Source organism: Chrysochloris asiatica, unplaced genomic scaffold, assembly GCF_000296735.1.
Source record: "Chrysochloris asiatica unplaced genomic scaffold, ChrAsi1.0 scaffold00238, whole genome shotgun sequence".
In the NCBI taxonomy this organism is placed as follows: Eukaryota; Metazoa; Chordata; class Mammalia; order Afrosoricida; family Chrysochloridae; genus Chrysochloris; species Chrysochloris asiatica.
This window is the reverse complement of record NW_006408756.1, coordinates 743,458-756,784: the sequence shown is the minus strand read 5'-3', so window position 1 is coordinate 756,784 and position 13,327 is coordinate 743,458. Positions and strand designations below refer to the sequence as shown.

Genomic DNA, 13,327 nt, shown 5'->3' with positions numbered 1-13,327 from the left:
AATGGAAGGACACCAACTGCTTCACCCTTGCCCAGGGAACTCAGAGACCCGGGTCCAGCGTGGCTGGCATCCACCGCCTTCCCTCTCAAGCCTCCAAGTGGCCGGTCATCTGGTGGGAAAGGCCTGCCCCTAGATGCCAACTGCCCTCAGACCCTGCTTGCCACCCCTCCCGCTCCAGAGTAGAGGGGCACAAGCTGGCTAGCGGCCACACAGAGTCCTTGGAACTGAGCGCCTTGCCGCCTTGACCCTTAATGGGAACGGGAGCTAGTAAAGCTGGACATTGTCTGAGCCCCTCCCTGGGGCCCCACAAGAGCCAGACCCCAGCAGGGGGACCTCTCTTGACCCTCAGACTCTAAGAAACATCAGGGGCACTGGCAGGGAGGGGCACGCAGCCTCATTTCCGGGAGCCAGCCCAGCCCACATCGCCAAAGGGGCCCTCGCCAGTGGCTGATCGAGGCGGAGGTCCGCACGGAGTGCAGAGGTCAGAGTCCGAGTCAGACTCGCCTTCGGCGATGTAAGGCCTGACCTTGGCGCAGGGCGCCACGGCCGCATAGCCACCGCCAAGCGTGTCCAGGTGCTCCTTAGACTGGGAGATGCTGAAGCCGCTGAAGGAACGCTCCAGCTCTTCGTGGTCCACGGAAGGGATGGAGATGGACGTGTCGCTGTCCCGCAGGCCGCCCTCCGGGGGCCTCATCGAGTCCTCATGCCGAAGGAACTCAGCGCTGGCCCGGTGGCCCCCGCTGTAGGCCGACAATGAACGCTCGTGGGTGGGCGGTGGAGGGATTCGCACCAGCGCGCCGGGGTCTCCCACGGGCGAGGAGCCAGGGCCCTGGCGCGGACAGCCCTGAGGCTGCCAGGAGGTGGATGGTGGACATGGAGCAGGGGGCACAGCGGGCGGTGCCGCGAAGTTCTTCTGGCCCATGGAGCTGGTGGAGCGCACCACCTTGACGACACAGCCGTTCCTTCCCAGCTGCTCCCGGCTGTCCTCTGGGCTGTGGTAGGGCGGCGCTGGCTCGGGCTCTTTGGCGCCGAAGTAAGCCTCAGTCTCGGTTGGGGGAATGCCCATTCGTTGCATGTAGATGTTCACCAGGAAGTCCAGCTTCTTCTCCATGGACAGGACCTTGGGGGAAGGGCGGGGGGGGGGGTTGTGGCTGCATCAGGTGGAGACCAGAGGTACCTCCCCCACCATGCTGCCCAGCCTGGGACCCACTGGGATCAACTGCAGGGTTGGACTAGCTTTTCTTCCCTTGCTCTTGACCTCAGCTGGATCCTTGAGCAGACCCCAGAGGAGGTCATGAGCAAGTGGTTTCTGAGGATGGGGCTCGGGGGATCCCAGCCAGGTGAGGTCCCCAGAGGTAACTTTGGCCTGACTCCTCAGTGCCCCCAGGAGTTTCACCCTAGGCAAGCAGTGAGTCTGAGGGTCAGCTGACACCAGTGCCTGAATGGGGTCACTCAGAGACCCTGAGTCCAGAGAGTCCCCAGAACTCCCAGCACCCACCTGCTTCCTATCTTTCTGTTGGTCCCTGACAACACCCCCATTGAACCTCCACAGCACACCCAGAAGAAAACCAAGAGCCCCCAGTACTCACCTGTTTCTCCACTTTGCCCAGCCGCCCCATCATGCTGGGGTCCTCAGGCAACTCTGCCTCAGCTGGGCCCTTGGTGCGGTCCTTGTCAGTGATGGCTGGGCCTCGGCCCACAATCTGGTCCACTCTGCCAGGAAGAGATGCCCCCAGCATGAGTAGAGGCAGGTGACACTGGGCCAAGCCACAGCCCCCAGGCCCGGGCTCCCTGGAGCCCAGGACACCGGACGCCACCCCAGAGCACTTGGGCACATTAGCAAGGAGTAAAGTGAAGGGAATAGGTGTTGGGCCAATTGCTCCTCCCACTGCCCCTCTCAAGCTGGGGTTCCCAGGCCTGGCCAAGCCCTGCATCCTCAACCACCCCCAGGGGCCCCCCTGTCATCATTAGTCACTGTGCTTGCACCCTGCTAGGCAACCGAGGGTGGAGGGGCAGCTAACGGGCACACAGCACAGGGACGTGGCCACACTAAGACCTCCCCTGCTCTAGAAGGTGCTCCTGCCCACCCCGACACCCTCCCACAATCCCAGCTTTACTCCTACATAATGTGCCACTGAGAGGAGTCAGTTCAATCCGGAGTCTGGTGGGAATAGAGTTCAATGTCTGAAGCAGAAATCAAGAAAGCAGAAGGCATGAGAGCCTGGCTCCATGCACAGGACAGGGAGGGGCAGCACAGAGCAGCACAGGACCACCACACACACAGACGGAGAAGAACGAGACAGAGCCATGGCCAACCAGAGAGTCTGTGCATGCTCATGTATGTGAGCATGGACTCCTGTGTGCATATGTGTAATCATATGTGTGCATGTGTGCACACCCACACCTCCGTGCATGTGTGCTTGTGTGTGCCTACACACGTGCACAGGCATGCATAGTTGTGTCTCCTCATGTGTCCATGTTCATGTGTGCACATGTGTTATTGTTCACACGTGCTCGTGTATACCTGTGACTGTGTACACAAGCGCTCTGGTGTGTACACGCCCACATGTGCTTACATGCATCTTCACATGTGTACTACATGCAGAAGCTGTGTGTGTCTGAGTGTCCATGTATGTGCAGGTGCATGGTCACATGCATGCCCATGTGTCCATCCTCATATGTGTGCATGTGTCCATGCTTGACTCTATGCATGATTCATGTGTGTGCTTAGCTCTGTGTTGTTCCTGTGTGTCTTGTGTGCACTCATGTGCTTGTGTATGAGTGTGCATGTGTGTGTACAAGTGTATCCTATCCAAATCCAGTTGAATTTACTGCAAACAAGACCACCAGTACCATGAAGGGAGGGGAATTTCGTCCTCTTGGGGCACTTATTTGACCAGCATGGTAGCAGGGATTCTGGGCAGGTACGCTGGCTGGGAGGTGCCACGTAATAGTGGATTTGGGAAGGGGTTGCTGGGTTCAGACACTTGCTCAGAAGCACCTCACTGGGAAGCCATTCTGAATCTGCCGAGTGACCAAACAGGACTCTAGGATGGATGGGTGCACAGCCCTGAGCCACCCTCAATGGACAGACAGACACTGGGCAGCCTTCCAAGGCTCATCTTTCCTGAGAGGGAACAAAGTAGGGCAGGGCCAGGCAGAGACCACAGAGAAGCTGGCCAATTCCACTTCCCGGGCTCACCTCAGATGGCGCTTGAGGTACCGTCTCCCCAGGGCCCTTGGTGGGGAGGGGCTGCCCTGGCCCAGCCCAGAAGCCCAGCCCTGTCTGCCCCTCTCTGGGATGCTGTTGGAGGGGGGGAGGGGGGGCAATTTGGATCGTTTTCTCTGTTGCAGGAGCAGAAGCGACGGTCCCCACAGCCACGGTGCAGCTCACATGCTCCTGAGCTCATGCACAGATGCACGCATGCAGGGCTGGGACACTGGCTCCAAGCAGATGACGTGGAAATGGGTTGAGGGTACTCTGGTCTTTCCAAGGGTCAACACGATCCAGGCATGGTGCTCACCACCTCCATCCATGCCACATGACGCCGCAGGCCTGCTCATTGACCAGGATTAAGGCCAGGGCCCGCCAGGGACTGAAGGTCAGCAGGGGCCTCTAAGAAACGTATTGTCATCTCCTCCCCAAGCCCCTTCCCTGAGCTCACTCTCTCCTTCTCTCTCCCACTCAGCTCTGCCCCGACCTCTCTCTCCCCCCTCACCCTTGCCCCAGGCTCTCTCTCAGCAGGTGACATGCCTGAAAGGTCATGTTGCTGTTGTTTAATGCTACGGAGTCGGTTCTGATTCATAGCGACCTTCTATAAGGGTTTCAATGAGTGGCTGGTAGGTTTGAACCACCAACCTTGTGGTCAGCAATCCAGTGCTGATCCCACAGCATCACATCTGGAGGGCACAGACAACATCAGACAGTCCCAGGGAGACAAGAAGGCTTGTAAAGACCCAAATCCCCACTAGGAACCTCTCTTGCTCACTCACCACCTAGCTGTGCCCAACCCTCAGGCCATGAGGTGGGTTTCCTCTGTACTGAGAGGAATGCTGATGGATCCTGGGGTGCAGCTCCATGCTGCTCGGGGCGGTGCCCTCCACAGGCACTGCCGCCACCTTCACGTTCACATTGAACAGGAGAACAGCGGTTCAGGGAGAGACACACCCCACACACACCTAGGTCACCCCAAGCAGCAGACGGTCCAAGGGGCTACACACACAGGTCCCAAAGCAAGGTATATGTGGGTGCTGAGTGAGGAGGAGTTGCTCCCCACTTCCTCAGAGGAAACCACCAGCTCCAGGCAGATAGCACACAGCAGTCTACAGAGAGGAGTCCAGCTTCCTACAGGACTCTGCGCAAGAGGTGCTGGACAGCTCAGCTCTCCTGATCACCCACCAGCCCCGGAGGAGGCAGCCCCTCCCCTAGTACTGCCTTAAGGGGAAAGGGACACCCTAAGTGCCACCATCAGGGTGAGGGCGGTGAGTGAGGCGCTGCGTCATGTGGCTTGGAGCAGAAGAGGCTGGTCCACAAAGACAGTATCGGCACTGTGTCCTAACCTAGGAAAGTACTGGGGTGACTCTCTCGGAGGGCCTGTGGGTCCTTTCGTGGGGTACTTCTTGTGCCGGGGAGTTGAAGGGGGTGGGGGACCCACAATCATATCTATCCTGGCAGCGTGAACAAGAGAAAAGACACCAGCAAAATGCATCGTGAAGCAAGATGTAGGAGAAGTGGGCAGATACTGGTGGAAACAGAAGGGCCAACCCAACTGAAAACCACACAGTGATATTTCTTACAAATCGATTATGCTAGAAACACAAAGCAGTCGGCGCCACACTTGCTTGACCGCGGATTTGCCAAATCTTTCCGGTGTTCAAGCAAAGCGCTCGGCTCAGGGATCTGGGGGCCGGCAGCCCTACTCCCTCGCTGCAGAACCTCCCAGGTCTCTGCCAAGCCACCAGCATGCAGAGCTGGGAGTAGATTTGCAGCTGGGCAGCAAATACCAGAGGTGTTGGCCATAGACAACATGTAATTCATTGTCAGCAGAGGGCAGGGACATCCTGGGCTCCTGGGTGGAGAGTTTAGTTTGTCTTTCCAGACATAGTGAAGGAGAAAGAACTTAGGACAGAAGAGCCTGATGGACAAAAACAGCTGAAGTGAGAGATATGTGGGGACACGGACCAGAGTGGATCCACTGCAATGTTGTCTTCACCACACACATGCACAGATACACACACACTGTCACACATGCTGATCACACGTACTCTCTCACTCCCTACACATAGACTCGCTCACAAGCACCCTTGCACATGCATGCTCCTTCACACACAAACACAGGAGTAGCATCAAATATGTGCTCATGTGTACAGCACAGTTGTAACAGAGTTGTAGAAACACACACCACAGTGGAGATGCTGGAATATTTGCTCAAGCACATACTCCCTCACACAGGGACACACACAATGTTGGCACCACGTGTGTGGTCATATGCACAGCACAGCACTCAAGTGTAGTCAATGTTTGTGGGGGGTGCTAAGCAAGGAACCACCCCAGACTGCACACAGAGCAGAGGGAGGAGCACCTCTGGACCCCTGCTCAATGGGAACAGTGTGAAGGCAGACACTCCACCAAGGGGGTATCCCGACTCCCCAAGACTGAGGCTCTTCTGTCACAGCCTCTGCCTGTAGCCAGGGTCTGAGTTTCCAGGGTGGGGACCTGCCTCAGTCTCTCTGAAGGGCTAGGGGTAGCGGCTGGAACAACTCTTTGCCTGTCTCAGGTTTCATACACACACATGACCTGCAGTCGTGTGGTGCTTACCTGTGTAGAGCAGTATGCCTAGGTGTGTGAGTTATGTACACGGTATGTGGGAATGAAGATAGGAGCCTGAATGTGTGTGTACCAGTGTAGGGATGCGTGTGTGCGTGCGCACAACCACAGTGCATTTAGACATCTATATGCAAATTTGCATACGTGTGCATGTGTGTGAGCGCTCTAGGGAACACCACATGTGTGCACACAAGCGCATGGGTCCTCATTTACGTGGATAGCTGCGTCTGTACCCTGACTGTTGGAATACTTGAGGGTTCTCACACACGGAGGCTGCACACAGCACAGCCCTAAGGTGCCTGGCAAGGAGCCAGCCCTCAGACATACTTCTCACCCCAGTTTCCTACTCAGTAAGGGAGACTCCCCAGTATAGGTGAGAAGGATGGACATCCCTCTATTCTGGAAAAAGAGTGACTCCTGTCTGGTGGGGACCACAGAAATCTGAGGCTTCATCTCACATGCAAGTACATACAAACAACATGCATGCGCACAGCCACATGCACACAAACATGATTCACACAGGCGTGCACACACACAAACACACCCAGACTCATACACTTGCACATTTGTGCACTCACAGAAAACATGGGTGCACGTGTCCATGTGTGTCTACACATGGACATGTATGTGAAGACACACACAACACATGAGTGCACCCTCACGCTGCATGCATACCTATGCACACAAGTACACATGCAGAATTGTGTATGCACACACATATGAGGGCTTTTTAAAAATTCACAGAAAGGTAAAATTAAAAGGTAGTGGAATTTTTTAATGAATTTTTTGAAGCTCTCTCGTATATGCATACACATGCAAACAGTCATGCTCACATGTATGTGCATGCACATACATGATACGGGCCTGCAAGTGCACACACACCACATGTATATATATGTGCACCCATATACATATGTGTATGTACAGACAACATTTCACACATACACAGTGTACACACATCTGTGCATATACACCTGTGTCTATACCTACACACATACACAAGTGTGCATACAGACCCGCACACACACAGTATGTGTGAACACACAAACACCTACCTTGCACAGTCACCCACACCCACACCGGTACATGTGCACACATATAAATCCAAGTGCTCATATACACATATGTACAGGTGTGCCCCCCCCTTGTGTGCACATAGAAGGGGCTGAGAACAGAGACTCACAGACACAAACACAGGTCACATCTATAAGAGGTAGAGCAGAAAGCCAACCACAGCTAGAGGGTGAGGCTGAGCGAGCAGGGGAGGACGCAGAGGGTGGGCAGCGGAGCAGGGCTCTCTACCGCACCCCCGCCAGCCCATCCCTGTTCCCTCACTGCCCCCCGAGATAACCCCCCAGATGTGGCCAGCACACCCTTTGGCCCCTGCAGGACCGGGCAGGGGCTCTTGCCTGGACTGCAGGTTTTTGATGCGGGACAGCATGTCGAGGTGGCCAGCTGAATATTGCTCGATGACATCCATGACGTCATAGGGTCGCAGGCTCTCCTTGAACTTCCGCTTGGACACCAGGAACCGCATGACACTGAGGGAAGGTCGGAGAGGCCACACGTGCCAGGTCAGCCTGCCCACCCTGCCTTCAGCCGTCCCTTGAACTTGCTCTTCCATACCAGCTTCACCCACAGCTGCAGACCCTCATCGGTCCAGGACCCTGGCTCATGAACACACTGCACCCTGATGGGAGACTTGGGAGACTTCACCAAGACCTCTCCCTGGAGCACCTGCAGGTCTAAGCAGACACCAGGCATTGGGGCCGGATGACAGGTCCACTCGGGTCTGCCTCCTTTTGTCCTGGTGGCTCTGACTATGAGGCAGCTCCCTAACAATTCCCTCCCCAAGTCCCCTTGCAGCCCCCCTGGGGCCCCCAGGCCCAGCCACAGACACACTCACCAAACAGCCCTGATGCTGACTTTGAGCCCAGGGGTCAGATCCTCCGTGACAAACTCGCAGTTGTAACTCTTGTTGTCCTCCACAATGTCCTCCCCGGGGAGACTAGCTTCTGAGCGGAAGAACAGCAGTGGGTGAGAGGGGCTTCAGGACAGGGGAGAGGCCTGGGGGTTGGCTTGGTGTTCAGAGGGCTTCCCTTCTCCGCCCCCTTTCCATCCTGCCTTCAGCAGCCTTTCCCCGCCTTGGACCACATCTGGGGGCACGGCTTAAGAGACTCTCCAACACAAGAGGCCATGATGCCCACAGAGCAAGAGTTGAGAGAACCCATCAACTGCCTGCACAAGACCACAGCGTGGCTGCCTTCGTCAAGGGAAGGGGCTCTGTGGGGGCGACCCACCTTCCGAGTTTTGCCTTGATGCCGCGCCCTTGATTCGGAAGGCCTGCCGTGCCCGGCTGCGATCCCCAAAGCTCCAGCTTTTGGGCACCTTGCTGGGGCTGTCCTCCAGGCTCTGGTCAGCACTAGGGGACCGCCGTACCGTCTGGGCCTGAGGGGACCCTTTCCCCTTGGTGGCCACGCCTCGGGGACTGGAGAAGACACGGTCTTTCAAACTGACCTTCTGGCTGCTCCAGGGCAGACAGACAGACAAACACACAGAGAGACAGCAGGACAAGTCACTGAAAGGACAAGTGGGAATGCTGGCTGCAGAGCCAGGGGCCCAGCGGCTGAGATATCAGAGCAGCTGCCCTGAGACAGAAGGACCGGAGGACAGCAAGAACCATGACTGGTGCCGGGGAGGAGGCACCATGGACTCTTTAATCACTTCCGGTAACCCTAAACTCAGAACCCACTCCGCGTGCTGCCTTCTCTTCCCCCATCACCTCTCCTCTCAGGAGCACCCTCAGGCAAAATGAACCCCCATACTCCTCTTCCACATGAGGTATGTGACCATGCCCCCTCCCCACTGCACCCCCTGCAATGGCGGACCTGGCCCATGCTTGACCTCGTCAACCAGCACAGTCTGGGTCAGGGAAGGGACACAAGACACAAGCCTTGCCTGTAGGTTTCTGCCAAGGACCTGCCCCGATCGGGGTGCCACCTGCCCCTCACCAGAGTCCCCCGGGCTAAACAATAACCTGCTAACCAGGGCACATCATGACCGCAGAGAACCACACTGATTCCTTGAACCACAGATTCTGTTTTGGGGGAGCAATGTGGGCGCCCCTGGCCTCCTCTGATCACTGAGCCCAGGATGTGGCCAGACTGTCTGTCGCACAGAGGAGGCAGCTGAGTGGAGGAAGTAGAAAAACCCCTCGGCAGTCATGAAGATGACCTGCTTCCAGGAAGCTCTGACACCTCCCCGCAGGCAGAAGAGAGGGACAGACTGAGGCCTGGTGCTCAGGCCACGGTGCACCCATAGCAGGGTATGTGGCCTCTGGCCTCCTTCTGGGAAACACCAAACGTGACGGTCAAGTGGCTACCTGCTTCCTTTCCACTGGGCTGTTTCAGCCTCTGCCCAAGAGGAGAGCAATTCCCACGTGACATTTGCTCATGGCCGCTGCTTTGAGAACCTTCAGCACAGCCTGAGGAGCACTGCTCATTTCCAGTCCTGTGGGCCCATGGACAGCCTGCTCAGGCTGGCCTTGCAAAATGAGGCCCCTCCTGTCCTATCCCAAGAGTCAGCTTCTGCCTCAGAGTCCCCAAGGCCCACGGGCCCACTGAGAGAGAGCAGCGCTGGGGCCCTAACAAGACAAAAGCAGGTGCTGCTGCTCCCATGGGGCAGCACTATCTGACTCTTGGTTCTGGTCTCCCCTCAGACTTACACGAGGCCCTCCCAGAGGCAGGTAGAATGTGGGGGCGGCGAGCGAGTGGTTCCCAGACACATATTCCCCCACCGGAGCCCCACAATCACAACTGTGTACTTGAGAGGAGCTGCTCTTGACCCAGTGCTCCCTACCCCCTAGCAGCCCCCAAATCCGCTTGTGCCCATGAGGCCTCACTCACTCCTGGCCCCCACCAGCCTGAGGCTAGACCTCCCATAACAAGACAGTGGGTAGAATCTACAGACACTGAAAGGCAAGCCCTCCTCCTCTGCCTGCATCCCAAAGATGGAACTCTGATGTCCAGGGACCCACAGGGAGGACAGGTTCGGAACATCTGGAATGTGGGGCCCATGTCAGCCAGGGTACCTGGAGAAGAGCCAGGAGAAGGAAGTGACGTTTGGGACAAAGGCTGTACACGGCGGGGCCAACCTCCTGACCCCTGTTTACCACACAGCCTGGTCACAACCCCTGTCCTAGAGTCACACCTGTGGTCAGCAGCACTCGGTAATAAGCTCAGGGCAAGCAGGACAGGTCTGCCGAGGCCCAAGCAAGCTTCACCCTGACCACCCCTCCCCAAGGCCTCATTGCTTGCCTCTGGGGTTGCCACAGTCCCCCACAAGCGTCAACCTCCAAGACCAACAGGCAGCGAGCAGAGAGAGACAAGTGGAAGTCATGGAGGACTGGGGAAGGGCCCTGAGCTGCCCATGAGTGGAGATGGTTCTAGAACATGCGGATGCTAATGCACAAGCATGCTGGGCCCTGATGCCTGGCCCCGTGGCTGTCGGGCTGGCATCCACCAACCACATGCACACGGAGCTCCGGAACATTCTGGGATCACCAGAAGAAAAGGGAAGGGCAGAAGAGATTGGGGGTAGAGAGGCAAGCAACACACAGAGAGCAGACAGTGGACAGAGGAGAGACGGGAGGCGGGTGGAGTGGGTGAAGGTGGGTAAGGACCCCACAGTGCAGAGGGTGAGGAGAAGAGGCCTTCGCCCCACCTGTGTCCAGTCTTCATGAGGGCTGTGTAAGGAAGGGGGTCACCTCGGCTCTCTGAATATCAGAATGGGAGCTCCCTGGGGACGGATTAGAGCCCTCTGGTGCATAGTAGAGGTGCTAGACCTGCAGGCCAGAAGACCAGCCCTATGGCATCAACAGGGACATGAGGAGGCACAGGTGCCATTGTGGGGTGCAGACCCCAGCAGCCCTTGGCTTCGAGCAGAGAAGAGCTGGGCATGGCGGCCCCCTCGCCCCGCTCCCCAAATCAGGAAGCTGTTTGTTATGAGTGCACTTGAGCTCTCCGCCCCCACCATGGGGCCAATGGAGCCATGTGATGGCGGAGAGGGTCTAGCCCGTCCCTGTCTAGGGCCTCTAGTAAGCAGAGTGGGCGGGAGGGACAGAGAGCCGTGCAGCAGAGCCATCCGTGCGGGGTCCGCGGTACCTAGAGTGTCCGGGGCAGCATCCACACAGGGGCTCTCTGCTGAGGCGACCTCTAGTGGAAAGGAGGAGAGGAGAGTTAGTCCGCAACCCGCAGCTGGGCCAGGCAGCGTGGGAAACCGAGGCCCTGCCCGGCGCCCTGGCCCTGCCCGCCTGCAGCCCCGCGGATGGGGAAGCATCGTGGGAAGGGCTTCACGGGAAGTCTTGCACCGGCCTGGAAAAGAAAAGAGGCCTCTATTTTTGGAGAGAAATCCTGTTTTCTTTCCTCCAAAAATACCTTTTCCTTCCAAAGACAGAGTTAGGGTTGGTGTCTTTTCAAAGATGTATTATTTTTTTTGCTCTGATCATGCAAACAAACAAATAATACATAGCTCTAAGACTGTGTAGGGCAAGGTGAGGGTGCACACCCCCCGCCAAGGTTTGGTTTGCAGCGCACACATTTTAGGGGAAAATGTGCAGTATGGTTTACAAAGCAGTGAGGCTTCCCCACACCCAGCTGGCCCCACAATCCAACAGAAGGCAGTATCTGGTACTAGCTATTGGTCAGCTAAAGAGAAGGCATCTGGTAACCCAGCACCTGCACCTCAAAGGATTTGGCCAAAGTCAGTCCCTCTTTGGGGGGTTCGTCTCGGGTCTTGAAGGAACCATCTGTATTGCTAGCAAGAAGTCCTTGACCAGGTAGACACGAACCTGCCTGGGAAGATTCTGTAGAAAAGGCACCGACAACCTTTAACAGCGCCCCAGACTTGTCACGCTCCCCAACTCAAAGGGCCTGCTGATGTCTGTCTGTATCAGAGAGCTTTAAACCAAAGTGAAGACGGTAAATAGCAAAATGATCTCACTGTCCTCAGGGTCCTCTCTGCACTTAATGACGACCCCCAGCATGAAAACTGTTCGTTCAAGGAGCCCAGTGACCTCAGCTCCGGGGAGACACAGGCTCAGCTAAGACATCTCCTCCCATCCTATACCATGGGACAGCCAGTGCCTACCTACACTTTCCATCTCTGGGGTTTATTCCACTTTTCACATACGGTACCATCTGGTGGGGCCTATAGAGCTGTGTGAATGAGAGCAAACAGACCAGAGACTCCTTAAAACGTGTCCTACTTACTGAATAAAAATCCATAGTACCTCAAAAAACTTTGTTTCCCGTTTCTTTCAAAATAGTTTCCATTACTGGACAAAAAAACTTCTAACAAAAAATTCAAAGTCGCAAACCATTTAGTTTCAAAAGGGTTAAACATGGAGCGTTCCTGCTGCATGGTGCCCACCTAGAGTCTCTCATTTTGGCTAACCCCAGGTCATCTTTGCTCCCTCATAACTCTCAGCACAGCTGATTTGCCCAAGATGCACCGGCCTGGCCCTTGATTGGTGGTATAGACTATTCTAGACTTGTGTTGTCTGATGTGGTTTTAATGAACTTTTAGTAACTGCATATGTGGCTCCTGATCAGAGGGGCCAGGAGTGGGAAGGGACCCCACTGCTGAAGTGCTGAGGACCCCTGCTCAGGCCGGTCTCTGAAGTTGGAGGTTGGCCACATGCGGATGTTACCTGGTGAGGCACTTGGGCTGCCCTCCTGGGGGCCAGGCTCACGAGGGGCACAGATGCTCAGATATTGAGCCGGGACACACAGGACAGAGACTCACCGAAACACGGCCACTGTTTCCTGACAACGGGAAGCCAGGTGAGGACAGGTACGGGGAGGGTGAGGAGTGTGTGGTAGGAAGTGAAGGGCACATTGGGTCAGGCCCAGAGGGGCTGGTCAGCACAGCCCCAGATCTCTGCTTTCCACTGCTAGGTGCCCATCCCATGACAGCTGCAGGGTCAGGCCAGTGCATCTTGGGCTGGGGTCTGAGGAGAGCCATTTCCCCACACAGAGACAGGGCCCAGACGGGGGTCTTTAAGCTCAGAGACCACCCTTTTCTCACTCCACCCAGTATTCTCTAACCTGAAGACGTCTCCCCGGTGCCTTTAGTCAAGAATTGGCCCCTAGGACACCACATAGACACAGACATAGAACAGACAGAGGATCAGTGTGGGAAGGGGACAGGGCCCAGAACATTCCACAGAGAGCCCTGGAGGGGGCAGGGCCTGGAACATTCCATAGAGAGCCCTGGAGGGGGCAGGGCCCAGAACATTCCATAGAGAGCCCTGGAGGGGGCAGGGCCTGGAACATTCCACAGAGAGCCCTGGAGGGGGACAAGACAGGAAACATTCCACAGAGAATCGTAGAGAAGGCAGGACACAGAACAATCCACAGAGAACCCTGGAGGGGGGCAGGGCATGGAACATTCCACAGAGAACCCTGGAGGCGGACAAGACAGGAAACATTCCACAGAGAA

At 56.4% G+C, this 13,327-nt stretch overlaps 1 protein-coding gene across 5 annotated transcripts in view; it reads right to left on the bottom strand.

Annotated features, from left to right (window-relative positions):
- Positions 1 to 391: 391 nt before the first annotated feature.
- The window catches only part of KCNQ2 (potassium voltage-gated channel, KQT-like subfamily, member 2), a 56,146-nt gene continuing 43,210 nt past the window's right edge, over positions 392 to 13,327 (bottom strand). For 2 of the 5 annotated variants that reach the window (XM_006873345.1, XM_006873346.1), the window contains 5 exons: positions 8,128 to 8,351; positions 7,734 to 7,842; positions 7,237 to 7,368; positions 1,590 to 1,713; positions 392 to 1,120 (listed from right to left, as the gene is read on the bottom strand). In XM_006873345.1, coding sequence (XP_006873407.1) covers positions 395 to 1,120; positions 1,590 to 1,713; positions 7,237 to 7,368; positions 7,734 to 7,842; positions 8,128 to 8,351 — 1,315 coding nt within the window. In that variant the 3' untranslated portion in view covers positions 392 to 394. Of the gene's footprint in view, positions 1,121 to 1,589; positions 1,714 to 7,236; positions 7,369 to 7,733; positions 7,843 to 8,127; positions 8,352 to 10,989; positions 11,041 to 12,092; positions 12,096 to 12,227; positions 12,242 to 13,327 lie in introns of all 5 variants that reach the window. The other 3 variants (XM_006873343.1, XM_006873344.1, XM_006873347.1) reach the window with 3 other exon arrangements.